The sequence below is a fragment of the Aptenodytes forsteri genome, unplaced genomic scaffold (assembly GCF_000699145.1).
Source record: "Aptenodytes forsteri isolate BGI_AS27 unplaced genomic scaffold, ASM69914v1 Scaffold54, whole genome shotgun sequence".
Classification (NCBI taxonomy): domain Eukaryota; kingdom Metazoa; phylum Chordata; class Aves; order Sphenisciformes; family Spheniscidae; genus Aptenodytes; species Aptenodytes forsteri.
Window position 1 is genome coordinate 6,416,908 of NW_008796044.1, and position 20,865 is coordinate 6,437,772.

The 20,865-nt window shown below is 39.1% G+C and overlaps 1 protein-coding gene across 1 annotated transcript; it reads right to left on the bottom strand.

Moving 5' to 3' along the window:
- Nucleotides 1-1,660: 1,660 nt before the first annotated feature.
- Nucleotides 1,661-20,636, bottom strand: ADRA1B (adrenoceptor alpha 1B). Its single transcript, XM_009285727.2, has 2 exons — nt 19,649-20,636; nt 1,661-2,432 (listed from the first exon to the last, which is right to left on the bottom strand). The coding sequence occupies exons 1-2, from the start codon at nt 20,619-20,621 to the stop codon at nt 1,870-1,872; spliced, it is 1,536 nt and encodes a 511-aa protein (XP_009284002.1). The 5' UTR covers nt 20,622-20,636; the 3' UTR covers nt 1,661-1,869.
- Nucleotides 20,637-20,865: the final 229 nt, after the last annotated feature.

The window sequence follows — 20,865 nt, forward strand, 5'->3', positions numbered from 1 at the left end:
GGTTGACAGACTACTGTAGGTTCCCTCCAAAAATTATAACAATAAGTTAGAACTACAGTTCTCTGCCATTTAGAGCCCCAAAGAAGACAGCTTCATACTAGTATATCACAGCTAGATAGAATAGCCTTTATGGCAACCTCAATATATGAGCAACAAGAGTTTGTTTATCTGTTTTATTACTTTTAAATTTTATAAGCATTGTTCTTTTTAGAGGAAATTACGGCCTGCCCCACAATCAGAATGGAATTATTAAAATAGGAGATTGGCCATAACTTCAATCAGGATAAGACTCAAAATATACTTCTGTGGTTCTTACTGTGACATACGACCATGGGAAGACCTCGGAACATCACTTTCCTATCGTTGCTTACTGAGCTGGGGGATATTTCATCTAACCACAAGCCACATCCATCCCTGTCAACTTAATGAGAGAATACACATTTAAGGAAACAAACGGAAATGGCTCTCCCTTGGGACCTAGCATTGTTAAATTGTCCCTAAGTGGTTTTAGTGCATCTGTTTATGGTTCATTCTCTGTTTCAAGCTTTAAAAAAAAGTCACTAAAATTCCTAATAAGGAAAGTCTCGGTTGGAGGAAGGAGTAAATACCAATTTTCACGGTTTGTACCATTTCGTGTAAAAAAATCAGTCATTAGTTTCATGATTCACACTTAATTGCAAGAGATGAAAATAACTTCCAAACATGATCTAAAATGTCCTAGAAGATATTCTCAGTAATTGTGTTGCAATACTGTATTACTGAGCTGAAAAATATTAATGACAGTGAAACTTACACTACTCCATTGTTTTGACTCTTTCTTTTTGCATCTGAGTGGCAAAATAAAAGCCTCTAGATGTGCAATACTATTTTCAAAGTGTGCTGAAAGAACCCGGGGCTCAGTGTATTTGTCCCAAGGCTGGGTTTTGGGCCTCCAGCGGTCAGTGCTCTTTTGTGCTCTGTCCACGACACTGTTTATGAGGTATTTGGAGTGATTTATGAGTGTTGCTTTTAGAAATCAGATCCTCTGGTAGCCTGTATGTTTACAGGACACTTACTAATGTGCTGAAATGTAGATTGTGAGCTCTCATCATTGCTGGTATTTTCAAACTTTCAAAAAAGAACATGGTGAAGGATAGAGGAGTTACATATGTTGGTGATAAGGGAGTCATGGAAGGGAAGCAACTGCAGAGAGATTCAAGAGCATCCTAGGAGTTACAATGGCAAACTTAACCACTATGAGCGTTTTATTTTGAAGTGAAAATTGTGAAGTGAAAACTTGGCTGAATTCCAGTCCTATAGTAATAGGTGCAAGTGTTTAAATTGTTGCGAAATTACTTTAATCTTTGACATTGTTTTCCACTTCTAAAGTGCTAATGTACAGTGAAGTACAACAACAATAAGAATTTACAGGCAAAATCAGCGGCAACTAGTACCCTGGAGAGGTACAAACAACACTGCATTGCTCACTTCCACTCTCAGGCATCCATACACGCGGCTAGCACACACGTACACACACACATTCATACACATTTCCCCTGCCCAGCCCCATATTTTTACAGTCTTTCTATATACATATGAGTTTGGCTGTTCCACGGAACTTACACAACAGCTAAATAGTTGGATGTGCACTTCCCTGGGTTTATGCGGCGCCTTCCCTGCATTCTGTTCTTGCTTCAGTAGCCTGTCTGGCAATTGACTGGGAATATGGTTAGCCCCTACACTTTGCCACTCTCGTGACATAAATCTGCCTGTTTTCCACTGACTTCCTTCTAGTGCTATACTGAGAAATTGTGCAAAGGTCCATTTCTTCACCTGGGCTAAATGTCAAACAGGTTAGCGTACAAAGAGAACAGACTGTTTAGAATCTGTTCATTCCAGTGTCATGTTTGCTCTACAGTCAGTTTTGCCATTCAGTGTGTCACAGATGGCCTCATGGTCCCCACTGCTGGAAGCTTGGCTGCCAGCAGGAACGTGTCCATTGCGCTCTGTTAAGAGATTGAAGGTAAAGAACTGGCATGGGTCCTTTTGTCTGCTGCCTTCCTGTAAGGGGCTCAGGAAAGAGCTGGAGTTTTTCCATTCCTGGAATGTGCACATCTCCATATGTGGGTGAGTGATTTTGCTCAGGTAGCCGGGGCTGGGAGATGCTGAAGATAATGTCCTCTGACTGCCACTTAGGAAACTCCCGCTATCTTCCAGTGAGTCCTTCCTGGGGTGTTCAAAGGAGCACCGATTCCAGTTCCTGTAGCTGTAGGCCCACCACCCCAGCTGCTTTCGACGGTGGCACTGGCATTTTAGGATCTGTATAAAAGCCCTCTTGAACTCTTTGCTTGAGCAAGGGTAGATGATTGGATTCAAGCAGCTGTTAAAGTAGCCAAGCCAAAAAATCACCTTGAAGATCATTTCAGGGGGCTTCAGAGCTGAAAACAGAGATCCTGTCCAGAAGAAACAAGCAGAGACAATATCTGAGATAATTGGTTTGCCTGCCTTTAGGAAGGGTAAATGTCCCATCAGATCACTCTTAGAACCTGTTTATTAAAAATCCTTATTGCATGTTGCTTTCATTTTTGGTCTTTTGGTAATAAAATGTTATTTTTGTTATTTTTAAAGCTAATAAGGAAATCCTTTCCACCATCTGAAAGCTAACGGAGCACATCATAATTAATATAGAATTAAGAATTAAAAAGCAGTCCTTGTGTTTATATGTACACATCTGTTGCACTAACATCTATTGATCCCAATGAAAGACCAAACCTCCATTGTTGAAGCTGTTGCACAATGCACACATGGAATAAGGCTGTGCCTTCTCAAAGAGCTTTCGAATGTCATTTTTGAAGAAAAAGTTCTAACTGTTCTCAGGCTTCCTGGAAAGAGTGTGTTCAGACATACCTTATAACTTCCAATACATTCTCTGGCAGCTCCTAAACATCACCCCATTTATCTAGATTATTATGATAGTACAAACCTCTTGAAACCTGAAGTTAATTGTGGTGCTTCCAATATCCCAGGCATTCATAAAAATGGTGTAACCCAAACAAAGAGGTTATTTTATGAATAATTCCTCTTCCATTCACAACCAAATAATTTCCCTAAAGAGGCTGCCCAAATGAAAAACTCATACTGGGAAATCAATTTCATGTACTTTTAGTATTAAAAACAAGCAATTGATAGCTAAATTTAGCAAATGGGGCTTTGTAAAAGAACGTATGACATTTTTTAAGCAAAACAGGCATTCAACAGTTATCCAGCTGGGAAAACACCTTTGTGTCTGGCTGAAGTAATCAAAGAGCAGGGATTCAGGAGAGAATTCTTATTTCAAGAACTGGAGTTAGATTTGAAGTGTTTTTCAAATGGAAGGCGACACTCAAGCCTGAATGTCACATCTCTGAGAAGAGCGACCTTTCACACTGGAGTGGTTTCAGATTCCCTGGGCTGTGAAAGCAGCTGAGTCAGTTCTGACTGTCAGGATGCCTTAGTGGGGAGGGATATGATTCTAGGCATATTTCCCATCTCATAGCAATGTAGAGGCCATGGCTTGGGCCTCAAAACTATGCAAAAGCACTTCCTAGCTTCTTGGATAAATAGCTCATATGTGCCACAGCAGATACTGCTGTTTGTAGATGACAGTGCTGGCCTGCTGCTGGCTATAGGGGTCTGAATCTTCTTAGCTCACAAGAAAGCCAAAGGGAGGTAAGTATGTATCATTCCTCACACATCCACTGCCCTCCTCTGTGTGTCAACTAGTCCCTGAGCTGGCTTAGAAGTGAAAATAAGATGCTGAGATGGCATCAGCTATCTGGAGAGACTCTTCCTTCCCCTCACTTGGGCAATAGGAGTCAGGAAAGATCCTGTGAATCCAGAATAATAGATTTTTTTCCCTGGCAGTGTTTTGGGACGGTGCCAGCTAGCACTAGCTCTACCTATTGCCTCGGAGCTAAGCAACATGCTAGTCCTTAAGGTTAAAATGGAGGTTTTAAATTACAAGGTTCATAGTATTTCTTTCATGACTCCTGCACGTTACTGACTTTTTCTCCATGTGCAAGACTCTTGTCAGTTGAACCCATGTCCCTTATTGCTTTGTTGCTGCTAATGATTTGCAGGGTTTGACAAATGCCTCTTCTCTCCATTTGATGGAGATCCTCCATCTATCCTGATTGATATTGCAGGAAGTACAGAGTACATCATGCCTAGCATCAAAGAAACCACGAATTGTATTTGATGAATTTCCAACAGATAAATCAATGCAAGCACTTCAACCATGTCTTGTGAGTGTTACATACTCTTTGATGAAAGATTCAGTGACAATTCCTGTGATTCTATGGAATAAGCCATTAAATGGGTGTCAAATTCTTATAAAGCTTTAGGAAAAGTTGATCTAAGTTTATAACTGCAGCCAAGATGAGGAAGATGCTCCAAAACCTCCCACATGCCCAGTTGCAAAGCTTTTCAGGATTCATTTTGTAAATAATTATTGCTAATATTTTCCCTTCAGTTTAGGGAAAAGAGAAGCTTTGTGACTTTACAAAACAAGTAGAAAGCATGATTATGTACAACAAGGAACTTTTTGGAGCTCATACTGATAAATTTCTTAAATTGTTTTCTGAAAATCTTTTAAAATATAAATTATTTTTAGCTCTTAAAGCCCAGTAAACCTCGTGACGTGGCTAAAGAGTTTTTCTTATGTGTGAATGTTGAGTGAGCAGTGGTGAGTTTTTCCAGATCACAGATCATGCCTGGAACTCTTTTAAAATATAAATTATTTTTAGCTCTTAAAGCCCAGTAAACCTCGTGACGTGGCTAAAGAGTTCCCATTTTTTCTTATGTGTGAATGTTGAGTGAGCAGTGGTGAGTTTTTCCAGATCAGTTGGTTTGCCTTTCTCTCATACTGTAACAATTGAAAATCTACAGGACGTTCCTCTACCAGATTCAAATGTTTTTAGGCAGGTTAAATACGAACAGAGTAAATGCTATGGTATAGTTTTCAATAAAATAAAAAAAATAATTAAGGACGTTTACTGACAAATTTTGTGAAATTCCCTAAGGACAAATAAAATGAGCTAAGCTATAAAGAAGAAAATTGGGAACCAATGCAGATAAATGAGTTGTGCTTGCGTAATCTATATTGCACCAAATGAACCAAATATAACTACATACAGTAAAGGCTAAGAGACCAAGTAGGGAAAAAGATAAAAAGCTGAGTGCTGAAAAATGGCTAAGCTTTGTAAACTGCTTCAAGAAATGTGTTCTTTAAGAGAAAAAGGTAAGGAGCTTATGTCTATCTTTCATGATAATCTATTTTTCAAATGCCATTTGAAAAAAACGACAGCAGGCCATTTTCAGCAGCTGCAGCAAGCATTTTCGAAGCTCTTTTATATTAAAGGGCAGCAACACAAAAGAGCAGAGAATTTCCTCATAGCAACCCTGACTGACGGAGACACCTTGTGTTCAGGCCTGATTCTGGAAAAATCACTGAGCCCGAATCAAGCATTTAAAAGCTATCATGACCCTAGCTGAGTCATTAACAGAAAATCTGGAAATAGATCAGTTTGGAAAGCTATGTGGTGGTGCGATTTAAAAATAAAGATCAGCATTTCACTACAATAGTAGAAAAGTTTTGAAACTAAGAAATTCAGGAATAAGTCTCAAGGAGTTAATGAAAACATTAAACACTGCCTCATTCTCCACTTTTTCCTGGTTCTGCAAACAGCACAATGCAAGTGTTGCTTGACTCTTAAATTATACACAAACTAGTAGATTAAGTTTTCACAAGAAGGTGAGGAAGTATGCTTTTCTGAACAAGGAATATTAATTTGATAAATAGGCCATTGAGTTATTGACTGGTGTGTTAATTGCTCTTCCTTCAGACTGATGTATTAAAACTGGATAGAATTCTTCTTAACTGCTCTACCCTTTCTTATATATACATATATGAGCAACTGCTCTGATCAGAGATGGATTTCATTCATTGATGAATTTTGTCTATGGTATAATGCGCTATTACTTGCTAGTTTTTTCAAAAGTCAGGTGGTAGACGATTATTCCAAGAAGGCCCTAGCAATAAGAGAGGTCGCTGCAGTCCCAGTGAGAGTAAGTTCATATATAGAAGCACGACTCATTTGCTCTCAGGTAGCACTTCTCATCTGTCAGTCATCCTGACTTCATGCCATCCTCCTGATTTTACCAGTAGGCAATCTGAGCTGGGGGAAGGTAAAAGCAATCAGCTGAAGGTCATGTGCTAAATAATTTTCACCGGTAAGAAAGTTTTGGTTTTACCAGGAGGAGAACCATGAAACCTGGCATGACTCTCTTAACCACTAGAACTCACAGTGGGTAGTACAGCGCATTCAAGTAGTGTGTTTGGTGGGTTCCTGCTACCTTCACCACCACCCAAGAAGAAGCAGAATTCAGGAATATTTTCTGAGATTAACAGAAACTGGTTGACGCACGTGAGCACATACATTGCTGGCCCTGCAGAGGCTATATGCGATGACTACATGATCATAGCAAAACTCTACTTATGAAGGGATCCATGGCTAATGAAGGGATCCTCCACCACCAAAAGCTACAGGTGCTCTGAAATGTAGTAGTTTTGTAATACAACTTCCATCACGGTGAAGGAAAAAGGACTGAGGAGAGACATCACAATTCGTCTTTAAAAACATAAAAGTTACATGCAAAGAAGAAGGAAATTAAATTGTTTTCCATGTCCACAGTGGCAAATATATGAAGCACAGTGATTTGAATTGCAGCAAGACAAACAGATTATGGATTGGGAAACAATTTCTGTCTTCCAAGACAGGAAAATTCTGGAACATACTGCCTAAGAAGGGTGTAAAAATCTAACCCTGGAAGCTCTTAAAAACAGAGTAGACACACATGTACTGATTTATGTATAGCTGATCCAGCCTTTGGGTTGGAGGATGCCCTGAATGACCTCCTCAGATCCCTTCTAGTCCTACTTTCTCTGATTAACTCTGCAGAATATAACTGTTCATCAGGAAAACTTTATGGCTTAAGTTTTGGCAGCCCAGCAGAGTTTTGCATTTGCAGTACTGGAATCCCACTGACACTGTAGTCTTAGGTCCCCTTGGTAAATATATCCATTATTTAGGTTGAGGATTAACTGTTAGAAAAATGGAATGTCTGAGACAGATACTTATTTGAGCACTTACTCTCTTAGGGCTATGGAAAGTTTCTGAGTTTTTGTATTCGGTCCCTCCTCACTGGGTGGAATCCCAGCCTGAGTTTTCTACAGAGCGAAGAAAAGCTGTTCTTTATGATCCAGAAGGTGGTTTAGGTGGATGTTGCTATACATGCCATGTATTTCTAAATATAGTTTAATTTGGTGACTATTAGGCAAAGCTCCACTGCCTTTCACCATATAAAGATATGAAAAATATTTTGATTAGCTTGTATATTTTTAACATTACCCTTTTCCCTACCTTATTCTTGGAATTAGCGACAATACCGTCTATTTAGCTGCACACATACTTTACCTCATAATTAACCTGTCGGGAGCAAACAACTGCGGGCTATTTTGGTACCTTGATAAAATGATAAAGCTAAGCCTACTAGACACACTCTCTAAACATCAGACTAATATTTCCTTCCCTAATCTCCAACTACGTTCCCATCACAGTCTGATAAACAGATTAAATATTTCCCTGTACTGATTTAGATTGCTTTTCAAAATGGCTGGAAAATTTTGCATATGATTATCTCCTCAGTGATTTATTTGTGATAGGGGTAGCCAGAGTAGACTTCTCTACTCAAACTGATCTCTCTCCTGATGCTTCGTGTTTAACAGCTTCATTCTAAGGGAATGTATATTTTCTATTCTCTTTTATTTTTCTGCACTAAACCATGTGATTTATTAAACATAGCACCACAATCTTACCTCTGATTGCACCTTTGACACTGATGAAGTTTTTGCAAAGCCTGTGTCCAGCACACATGGAGAACAGGAAATACTTCAGAAACTCAATACTGTGCACCCTCAATAAATTAGAAAACATTGTGGGAAACAATTTGCTGTATTAATTGTCTTCACATATTCTGCAGAATATCTGGCCAGAACATCACTGAGCCATTAAAGTTCAGAGTCCACTGGAGTCAGTGGGAGTCTTTGAAAGCCTTTGTAAAGGCTCATAAGGACTTCAGTGGACTTTGGAAGAATCCTTAAAATAGCAGGGTGAGCAGCAGGACTGGCTTAATCCCAATACTCTTAATTAAGTAAAACTCTTCACTGAAGGAAGTTTTGATGTAGCCCTCTGCAGCAGAGAAACACACGCACACACACTCACACACGCACACATACACACACACTACTCTCATATTCTTTCCTGCTCTGTTACTTTTCTTCCATCTACATACCTGCTCCTTTGCTACCTCTCACAACTGACTACTGTATTCGTACAGAAAGGAGGGTGGGAAAGTTAAGACCTTCTATTCAAGGATCCTTCATGTAATAGTTGGCGAGCTTCTTGACAAAAGTGTAATACACAGGACATGTTTGAGTTTCCACTTCCACTTTATGGAAGACGGAACTTAGCATCAAAATTAGACGTGCCAATGCAACCAACCAACCAACCAAAACCCTCCAAACTACTTCCAGGAGAAGGGAGAAAACTTGCTACTCCAGTTGTGTGCACATGCAAGGTGATCAGACACTATAGTGATTAGCTAGAGTTCGAATCTGAAAAATAACATGTAAGATAATGTTTATGAGCTAAAACTTTTAAAATTGCCTTTGATATCTCTGTCCCATTCTGCTCTGTGTGCTACTTCCAGCCACACAGAGGAAATAAACAACTATGTATAAGTGACCAACAGTTGTTTGTGATGACAGTCATTTGTGAGATACCACTGGGTTCCATTGTGTGGTTATATTTCCTCCCTTCATCCTTCATGCAAGGAATATATATATATTTATACGTGATGGGACTGAAAGCCAAGAACTTAATAGAATTACAGAATTATTGCAGTGGGAGGGGATGTTACGGGGTCTCTTGTCCAGCCCCTTGCTCAAAGCAGGGTCAACACTGCATTAGGTCCCCTGAAACCTTCCCTTCTCCAGGCTGAGGAAGCCCTGTTCCTTCACCCTCTCCTCACACAATGTGCTCCAGCCTCATAATCATTTTGATTGCCTCCACTGGACTCACTCCCGTTTACCGTTGTCTTACCCTGCATAGAATCATAGAATCATAGAATCATTGAGGTTGGAAAAGACCTCTAAGATCATCGAGTCCAACCATCGACCCAACACCACCACCCACTAAACCATGTCCCTAAGTGCCTCATCTACTCGTCTTTTAAATACCTCCAGGGATGGGGACTCAACCATTTATGCATGGATGCAGTACTCCAGACACGGTCTGATGAGTGTTGCGTAAAAGGGCATAATCACTTCGTTCCGTCTACTGGCTCCGTTCCTGTTATAGAGTCATAGAATCACAGAATAGTTTGGGTTGGAAGGGACCTCTAAAGGTCATCTAGTCCAACCCCCCTGCCGTGGGCAGGGACATCTTCAACTAGATCAGGTTGCACAGCCCAATGTCCTGTAGCTTGCATTCGATAGGGACATTCGAATAGTTTTACATCCTATGTTAATGTTTGTGTGAGTCATCTTCACGGGAGAGGGTATTCTCTGTGTGTGTGTTTTCAAGAATGCCATATATTTATTATTTGTAGGCGGTGGGAGGAAAATTTTAAACTATTAATGATTTTTTAATCTAAAATTTACCACATTCTCCTTTACTGTCTGCCTTCCCTTTAATGTCTCTGCTTTTTCTTTTTCTGTCCAGGCATGTTCACTTTCCAGTTACTTATTTCCTTTCTTCCTCTTAATTTTTAAATATGTATTTCTACTCTCCTTATGTCTTACTTAGTTTTTAACTCCAACTGCTAATCTCCTTTCTAATCACTTTATGTTGTGATAACTGACTTTCCATTAATTAAACATCCATTTTTATAAGTTGTGTATTTGATATCAAGTATCTAAATTACTCATGGAATCATCAGTTCTGTTCAGAATCAAGTATTTGGTACTTAGATTAGATAATAGTTGGGCAGGAGCACTGCGAATTTCCTGGATTTAAGGAGAAAAAGTCTCTATGAATGAGTTTTGGGTTGTCAGGTGCTATGTTTTCTGTCTGTTACAAAAAAATCACATTTCAAAATCCAGTTTTGCTTAGATGTGATCCAACCTAGGGTGAGGGTATGTTTCTGTTTACTGGAACAAATACAACATTTGTTTTTATTGAAACAAAATGGTCTGGTGTAGTTTAAATGCTTTGCTGTGTGTCAGTTGATATTCCAGTAATAGCAAACTAGCTACAATAAAATATGTCGTGAAACAATAATGGGGTAGAAGGAGAGCTTCACTGCACAGGTTTTTGTCATTGTCTTAAGATTAAAGAAAAGCCATAAAATTTGAAACTACTTGTCTGTATTCGTAACAAGTAGAAAATGAAGGATTTCAAAACTTGAAACACTGAGTGGGGATATTCTGGAGAGAAAACCACCTTCTTGTTTGAGTACTATAAAATAGAAATAGTTAGAGAATTGGTAATAATTATTTGGAAGTTTTGTTGAGAGAAAACCACCTTCTTGTTTGAGTACTATAAAATAGAAATAGTTAGAGAATTGGTAATAAGTATTTGGAAGTTTTGTTGTAGAGTCTGGTCAAATTTAAATAGTTAAGGTAACCTTGGAAGGCAAACATATCCTCCTTCATTCAGAGGAGAGAATGATTCCATTTTGGTGCAGATTGGAATCATTCTGACTGGAGATAAATCTGAACTTTTCAACATTCTCCATAAGAGAAGATGCCAATGTTTTAAAAATCGCTGTAGTGGTCAAAAGCATTGCAAACAAAATGATAACAAATGAGTTCTGAAACATGAAAATCAGGAAGCTTCAATAATATCAAACCCTGTCTCTCAATCTGCTCTCGAGAAGACAACTTTTGCAAAAATGGGTATTGTTTTGCAAGAAATTTGTTTTATGATGGAACTCAGCCTTCCTATGAAAAGCGACTTGATCAAATTTGTAATGTGATCAGCGAGAGACTTTCCCAGTGCTAGGCAGTAGATGGCTGCTGGTGGCCTGGCTGGGAACCTCCTCTTCTCCCCTGCAGTTCACGCTGTGACTGCTGCTGCAGCCGTAACTGCTGGTAGCTGCTAATGGCTGAGTTACAGCCACTTCTTAATGAACAGGGAAAGCTCAAATGCTACATGTATATAGATAGTAAAATTCTCCCTGTAAAAGTAATAAGCTGCCTCTGACCAGAGTTGTTATGAGTTTAGAGAATGCGGAAAGGATGTGTTTGTCTTTTATTTAAGCTTTCTGCGGCCCTTTCTACCACATGCTTAGCCAAGTCAGCGTGCCAAGGTTTTAAAGCTAATTGGATTTCTAAAGCTCCTGATTTCTTTCCTTCCAGCATTCAGTGTTTGTTTACATTCCCCTGGATTTATTTAATACAGGAAAAAAACCCACAGTTTACAAACAGTAGAGGATGAAATAGAGAGTATGGTTATAAAATTAAGAGTTGATCAAGCTGGGAGGGACTGCAGGCCTTCTGGAGAAGAGGGTTAGGATAACAGTGAAAAAAGATCTTGAGAAATAGGAAGAGCATCCAAAATCAACAGAATAAAATTCAATAAAGAAAATTAAAGGAAAGATGGTTAAATTATAACTACTACAAACCAGTAATGATGGCTAGCGTTTGGTTATGGCTTTCAAGCATGTTGGTGTCTCTGTGGGGTGCCTTGGGGTGCATATCCCAGCGGTGCCTGGGCTGCCAGGCTGGGGGACACCATGGGAATCACAGTTACCCCGCAGTCACCAACATGCTCCAGACCTGCACTCCCATGTTTGTGGGTAACTTATGTGTGTGTGTTGGGGGGAGCACTCTGCTGTTGAGGAAGGAGAAATATCAAATAAGGAATAACTGACTAGGGAATGACATTGCAGAAGATAATGTGGGAGAAATAGAAATACAAATACGATGCTGTTGCAAGTACAGTAGTTCTCATTCTTCATTATATTAATAAGTACGTTAGGTATATGTGCATGGATCTAGGCCAGCTAGTAAGAAAAGTGACTTGGTTGTGAGGAATTTATGTCCTAGAACTGACTGCCTATAGCAGTTGCGGGATTCTCTTTGCTGGAGCCTTCTGGCCCTATGTTGAGCAAATACTTGTGAGGGGTGATGAAGGTATCATTCAGCCAGTCCTCAGCCCTTGAGTCTTTCATTTCCCTTCAGGAAGGGGAGTCAAGGAATGTTGAGTCAAGGAATTCACACAGAGGTGTCTCCCCTAACTGTTCTGACAGGGTAAAAGTGGTTTATACTCATTCCTCCATCCCATTCAAACAGGGAAATAAAAGTCTGCAAACCAATACATTATTGGTATTAACTAAACTCAGTAACTGCTACCAATCTAAGGGCTGATCCTGCGTAGACAAGTTCTTAAGCAGGCAAATGAAAGTAGCAGACATACACAAATGCAGAATCTGACCATAAAGAGTACTTCCCCTTATGGATATGTTCATGAGTAAGAGCAAAGCCTAAGGAAAACATTTTCCTTGCTGTCTTGTAGGCTGAGAAAGGTTATTGTTTCTATTTTCTTATCCTAATTAAAATCCACAATTTCTTGTCATCCACACTGTCTCTCTCTGATAAAGGGTGCCTCATATTTCAGATGAACAAATCACTTCTGTGAGACCTGCATGAACTTCAATCACAATGGCTCAAATTTGAGAGCCTTTTAAAGGCTCCAAAAATAGAGATTTATCTAGAATGGCCAAAATAAAACCAGGACTTTACCTCCCTTGAAGCTTTGCTGATGGAAGTTGTAGTACAGATAGGGATTAGATCTTTTTTTTTAAAACCCAGAGTTGCTACACCTTCTTATATTACAAGCAACTGCAAAGCAGAGTAGCTCTATTTGCATTTTTAAAGGGACAGTGCCTACATATTTAACCAGAGAGCTACTAACAATGGCACTCCTGGCATGGTAAGATTGTCTCTGATAGGCAGAAGTTAAGAGATAATCTGTGATTTCCAGGGGTCCTGCTCTGGTCTGCAGTCTATGACTCTCCTTCCTACAGCATCATACAAAAGATGATGTTGATGCTTAAAGCATTGAGACTTGAAAATTATTTTTAAAAACTTATGGTACAACAGACCATTTGCAAGTTGGTGTTTAGAAGAGCAATAGAAAAGACAAAAAGGGGCTTTATTTGCCCAGCCCAGAAAGAGGAAGAAAGAGGAAAGCTGTAGTTTAAAAAGGAACAGTAAAAAAAAAGCAACAGGGTTAAGGTTTTTCATGCCTCATCCATAGTTGTCATATTAGCAAAAATTCTGAGTATATCTTGAATACCAAAATATGGAGATACAAGATATGGAAAATACATGAGAGATGGAAAAATTCCATCAAGCACTTACATTCTTGACACGAACCCTATATATCCTTGTATACACTAGTCTACCACCTCTCAGTCCAGAATAGCTATGACTTACACCATGGAGGGAATTCACTTGTGTTTAAATTGTGTTGCCCTCACATAAATATGATAAAATCAAGATCAATTTTAGTAAGAATCTTGTTTGGTACTCTAAAACTGACAGTAGATAGGGACAGAAACATGATATTATTGTTGTTATTATTTTGTCCAAAAGAGTTAGACTTTTGCAGATTGCTAACTAGAAAGAATATGGGCCAAGCTTATGCTTGTTTTGAAAGGATTAGCTGATTAAGGGAGTCTAGAAAAGCTAATCTAAATCTGCTGACATTTCATTTATTATACTTAAATACCTTCAGTGACTGGGCATGCTTTGGTGTCTTTTTCTCCCCTTCTTGCTTCTGACTTATAACTGAGACAATCTGTCTTGGACATGGTTAGTAAATAATAGGACTCCAGCATGGAATTGAATAACACAGCTACAAAGATATTGTATGAACTTCCATTATATTTTTTCCCTTTTGTTATTTAGAGACTGATGGTTATTGCTTTTCAGTTTCTAGGTATCACTTGAAAGCCCATCAAAATAGCTCAAAGTCTTGCAATGGGCTATGGAGGAGGACTTTAGTGAAGATACTAAAATACCCATCACTTTTTGTTCATGTCTGTATTTCACAGATAGATACACTAAAGAACATGCAGCTGAGATCCTGAGGTGTGGCCTCGATGCTTTAGGACCATTTCCACATGTATAACTTTACTCAGTGCTTTCATCATGACTACCAACCTGAGCAATAGCACATATGTTTGCAAATGCCTTTGGAATAAGTATCTTGTGTCCACTGCCTTGCTGGATGCTGGATGCTGAAAGCAGTGTTTCCTCTGAAATTATCACTTCTCTCCTGTCTTTGATTTCAGTAGTTTTGAGATTTCCTATTACTGCCCAGTGGCTGAGTCCTGAATTTTTTTTTCCTTGGAGCTTTCTGATCACCTGAGATAGGAGTTACTGCCATCTCTGAGGCTGAATAGTCACCATGGGTTGATTTCTTTGTATTTTTTCTGTATTGCTTTGCGTATTTGCTTTGGTAAGACTGTATGCTTTAAGATTTCCCTTTGTTCCTCTGACCTGCAGATCAAAAGCCTGCATAGGAAGTATCCCAGAATTTGTGCAGTTTCATCTGCTTTGATAACAAACAACTTTGTTCTAAAAAACAGAAGTCTGTAAGTAACTGATAATTGGCATCCTTTGCAAACCAAATAGCTTAAACTAGGGCTTAAGGGAGGCTATTTTAGTAGTAAAATGAATCATCTTGAAATAATCTAGTCCTCCACGTGTGACAAAACATGCTGTACTGATCACGAAATGACCTTATGATGTTTAGTTTTACAGGAATTGGCTAGAAAATAGGAGGAGCAGGTTCCTGCTATCATCTGTGCAATTGAACGTTGTACCAGAGATTGACCTGCAAGTGGGCAGAGAGTCAGATTGCCACATGTATCATTAATTTGTCCAAATTCTGTATAACTATTAACTTGAGGGCATCAAATCTAGAGAGCTAGGCTAGTTAGAGAGGGGAAGAGGGGGCAAGACCAAAACGAGATGAAAAACAAACCAGGCCTAAAGCCTTGCAGAAAGCAGAACCCACTTGCATTGACAGCACTGGACCTAATGCCTTGAAGTGTTTCCCATGGGAAACTAAGTGGCCTAATTTGGTATTCTTGGTTCAGAGGTGCAGAAGTTGGCCTGATGTAACATAAATCTACATACTGTACTTGAATAACATTTTATTTTAAGAATAATTTTGTATTGGCTGACCTGTAGCATGCAGAATATTTTTATGTTCTTTTTTATTATTTTATAGAGACGTTTCAAAAGCTTCATACATAAGGATAATCAAAACAGTTGTACTTCATTATGAGGCTCTTGGGATCTTAGCCCACTGCCAGTTAAGTTAGAAGAATTTTGTTTCTGACTTCAGTGGATAAGATCACAGGTTTTGTGGGAGCAGAGGGAGTTAGGCACTGAACTAGGAAGTGAATAATGCTCTGCTGATCTCCACTGGAGTTAAGCAATAGGCTGGGGAAGTTAATATGCTTTGGTTAAAGTACTAGAAGTGGTGAGTTTTCCCTTTGCAGGGGGGGTGCATGTGTGTGTCTGGGAGAAGACTGGCAAGCCCACTCTGATATCTCAATTAACAGGAATGAGACTAAACTTTTACCTAGTAGCCAGGGGGAAACATACTATCCTTCATTTTGGATTCATTTTTTTAATAAATGTATTGGCATAAAATTGGATATTCCTTTGTTTAAAAGAGGGAGTTTTAATGAGTGTTACCTTATTTCTGCAGGACTCTAGTCTTTAGGTAGAAATAATCTATTTTACTCAGCATTTTTCAGCAATGCATATTTAATATAGTCCTGATGCCTAAGAAAGGATTTGTATGAGGGGAAAGAAAAGAAACATTTATTTTAAAGAAGCAAGATACTTACTCTTCAAAGCTGAGTCACTGAATTTATGACACAAGAAGTTGTCTCAAAGACACATATGTCTTCATTTTATTTTTTATGCTTTGCCACAAATAATTTTGAGTGGCAAGACAACTGTTTACAAAACCATGGAGCATTTATGAATGTGCACAACAAGGATATTCTGTAGCTCTATTGCGCTCTGGAAAGAATATCTGGTAGCTACTCAAATAAAAACAAATTCTCACATGATTCTCTTTGATACGAGTTTTGCTGCTTCATCAGGTGCTTAACACTGAAGGCAGCATGGTTCAGTCCTACAAAAAGAGATTGTGGGTCATTCTTCATGCTGATCATTTCGTGATGCTCAGTACATCATAGTGTCAGTGCTGTAATTCCTCTCTGTACCTGTATACAGAGCTCTGTCAGAGAGCTTTCCTTGCAAAGCCTTTTGATTCTTGCTTGAAAAACATTCTGTAAATGTTAATATTATTTCTTTTCCTTTGTTGTGGAATATTTATTCAAGCAATATCTCTGCTTTCAGCACCGCGTCAGTTTCCAATATATATCTGCCACCTGATGCAATAATCCTTTGTCTGGGATATCAAAATGGGTAGCTGCGGAATATATTGAAATGCCAGAGTGGAAGAATTTTAATTTTGCCTGGAAAACTAGTAGCAGAGCTGAGAACACTTTTAACATGAAGGAAACTCCTTGCCATATAAGCAGATTTGTTAAGACATGATTTTGAGGTGTTGCAGAAATAACGTTTACCGATTGTCAAATGTTTTGTGGTTGGATCCTCAGAAATCCAGAGCTGCTCTGCTAACGCCGTTCTGCAGAGTCATGGCATTACTGAGTGAAACAGGGAGCAAAAAAAATAGTAAAGATGCGGATGTGAGGATATGATTTTGGTTAATAGTGCAAATATAAGGTGTGAAAAATACAGGCTAAGGAAGAAGCCTATCCTTCCAGTGTAGTGAAGGTAAGTATCTTGTCTGGACTCAGTAGCAGAAAACGTATTGCAGTTTGCAGTCCTGCACTGATGAGCGAGTGGGTTGTGATTAAAGCACCCCAGGGCACCTATGGAGAGTTTTGTAAATCATCAGTACCTTTTGGATTCTATGGTTTGCCTATCACTGAAATTGATTTCATACCATTGTGTGCTTTTTGTAAGGGTTCATAATAGCATTTCATTTAATTTCGTGACTTCAAGACACAAAGCAAAAGATTTCTGGTATAAAGAATGTAGCACACAGCAAGTTCCTTAAGAAGTCTTTCTCCACTGCTCTACCCTCTCTTCCAGTTAAGAATGGCTGCACTATGCGTGTCAGGAAAAGGTCTTTTCCCCACCTGTTTTAGTGAGCAATGCTTTAGTCATGCCTAACATCATTAATTAACTTTGCACTGATACACAGAGATGAAAAGTACAAGGTTCTGCAATCTGCTGAATAAATTAAAAAAAGAGATCAGGGACAAGGAACAAAACCAGCCCTATTTCTAGTCACCAAAACAAAGGGAAAGTACCGACTATTTAAATGCATTTGGATACTAGATTGGAAACTATGTATACCTTTTTTCCCCCCTTTCTTAGACTAAAGGCTGTCACTTAAGAGTTGGGCCCCTGAAAGGATTTCTAGACAGAGGACAGGAGAGCCAGCAGTCTATATTGCAACGCCAAGACGCTGATTTTTTCACTCTTCTAACTGACACAATGGCAACTCTTTCTGAATCTCGTCTTTGTGGGGCACCAAGCGCTCACAGCACTGAAGCGAGCGTGTTCTGGGTTACAGACATTCAGTCTGTGTTGAGTCAGAGCCCACAGCAGTGGGTTTAGCCCTTCAGGCCACCCAGCACCTCTGCCAGTACACAGTGTGCTGTGGTGGAGGCTTTCAGCCTGTCACCTCACTGATGCCTTGGACACAATTTATATGAGAGATAAAATCGTGTTGTGACAAGCAATAAATTCTCCACTCAGGTGTCTTAAGCAACGACTCATTAAACCTCCCAGGAAAGAACAGGAGCTTTGAAATAACTTCTCAAAGGGAAAACTGACACTCTTTCAAGGAACTTAATTGTTTCTCACATTTCTTCTGCCCTGTGACCATAATGTTTTTAATGGACTGGTCTGCATCTGTGTTCGTTGAACAGTATCAGTAGCTATACTGGTTTCTGCTAGCTAAGGGTATGCTCTGCTGCATGCACATTTGGTTTTTTTCTCCAAAGTTCCTTCAATAATTCAAAATCAAGGAGGGAATCTACTTTATCAGAGGATCATGACCTACTAGCTACATACCTAGTACTACTACTGGTACCATACGGTAAAAATATATTTCTATCCACCAGTATGTATTTTTGCAATAGTAGGAAACTTGCTCTATGTTATAAACTTCCTTTAAGAGCCAGCACAAGGACTTAAACTTCAGTAGCCAAAGAGAACTTTGCTCACAATTTTCCTTCTGTTTGGAATTTTTCACATCCTTAACATTAGCTTTATGCAGATCTTGAATCGTTAAGATTTTTAAGTTTATGATACAATAAACTAGAGATTATGGAGTTGCCCTGCAATAGCTTAAGTAGTTGTCTTGCAGTAAAGATTCTAGTCTAAATGATATTACACATTCACTGAAATTATAATTTTATAACACTTCACCAGGACCAGGTTGCTGAACTCAGTTTAGTTTTCTACAACAGTCTAAAAATACTCGCTTACCACTCAATTAGAAATGTTTTGGTAGGGTAACTAAGTAAACATGAATACAGAACACTAATAAAGGCTTTTTCTCTCTTTTCTTTTTCTATCTCTTTCCATATTTAGGCTGCCAGATTGTCTGTGTCTCAGAGAAATGAATTTTGGACAGATATTTTTGAGAGCTTAGTAATTCAATGTCTTGAGATATTCCACTTCAGAGGTAGTGCTAGTATTAAAGACAATACAAGCAAATTTCACAAGGACTTGGGAACAGAGCAATGTGTTAAGGCTACATCAAATGCTTTAATAATATTTTAAAGTTGAAAGAGAACAAAGTGGCTGCCCAAAGCTCACATGGCAATCTTCTGAAATGCCTGAACTAAGACCTATTGAAACCAATGAGAACCTTTCTGTGGGGATCAGGGGGCTTTGTGTGTTTGCTTTTGGGATTTGATCAGTCACATTTGAACTGAGAACTAGAACTTTTTCAGCTTCCCAAAGCTCAGGGGAGTTTTGCACCTCATCATTAGATCAGGTTCATTTCCATTTAAGTCACCTAATAATGCCAGAAGACCTACTGTATTATAGTCTGAACATCTAACAGTAAACTAAACCAAGAACATTTCAGTGCTGAAACTCTTTTTGTGTTCTTATCTAGGATTTTTGTTAAAGCATCCTATAAGAATGTTTCTGAAACCTAATTCAATTCAAACAGCGACCATAAAGGGGGATTTAATATATAAACTCTGAAGATATTGTCCCCTGATTTGACATCTGCCCCATCACTGAGAAGGACTACCAGATGAGCAGACTTTCTGCAGGCTGCACACTTTACGAAGTTTCAGCATGACTCTGAAAAAGCCACATCAGAAGTAAATTACTTTCATTTCCCTTCCTTCCATCTGTTCACGGCAGTTCTCAAAATGATAGCTACTTACCATTCATCTGATTTTTTCTATGACATTTTTGTAGTAAACAACTAACCCTCTTCCTCCCCCTCCCCTCGCAATCCCTTCATTACCAACTTACCTAGTGGCAGAACAATGAAGAAAGGTAGCCAGCACAAGATAAACATGCCAACCACAATTCCCAACGTCTTGGCTGCCTTCTTTTCTCTAGAGAATTTAAAAAGTTTGAAAGCTAAGGAGTTCCTGGGATTGTGACCCTTGGATTTGGTGCTGTTTAATGTGTCCTCATGAATGTTCCTGTAATGAATCCGTAAAGTCAGCTCCTTGGAGTTGGACATTTCTTTCATAACCCCAGCTTCCAGGTTTTTAGTAGTCCTTTTTGCCACTATGTAGACCCGACAGTACATCACGAGGATGACAATTAAAGGAATGTAAAATGACCCCAAGGAAGAAAACAAAGCATAGAATGGTTCTTCAGTGATACGGCACTCTTTATCGTCCTTGGGTGCTGGTTCTTTCCAGCCCAAAAGAGGCCCAATAGAAATCACCATGGAAAGGACCCAGACACCTAGGAGAGCTAAAATTGCCCTTCTTCTTGTTACCAAAGTTGGATACTGGAGAGAATAACGTACCCCTATATATCTATCTATAGAAATTGCACATAGACTTAAAATAGAAGCTGTACAGCATAGCACATCAACTGCTGCCCAGATATCACAAAATATCCTCCCCAAAACCCAGTAGCCAAGGATTTCCAGTGTAGCAGAGAATGGAAGGACAGTGAAACTCAGCAACAAATCTGCTATTGCGAGGTTAATTATGAAATAGTTTGTAGGGATTCTTAAATGTCTATTGCAAGCAACAGAGAGAATTACCAAGATATTACCTATAATAGCAAAGAGTATAAAGGCACCTAGGATAAGCCCCACAATTATCGCCCTACTGATATCCAAAGCAGGTGAATCCAGATTGCTTGCTGTCTCATTGGAGTTGTTTGCAGAAAGATTGCCATTATTTAGTGCAGGCACTTTCAAATATCCAGGTATTGATGAATTGGATTTATCGCCAAGGTAGGTATTCATCTTAAAAATCATCCTCCATAGCAAGTTATGATTGGATCCCTTGCATGACACGCAGATGGTTTGAGTTCAGCTGAAAGTTATCTCTCTACCCAAGAAGTTGCTGCAAAGCACCGACCAGTTTTAGATTGAGAACTCATCTTCCCAGCAAGCTGTCAGCTATGAGCACGTAAAACTTGCACAGTGTGAAGTCCTCTGAAGCCTGTCAGAAATAATAGGCTGTTCAAACTTGCTTAATTTCTCATACGAACACGTTTAA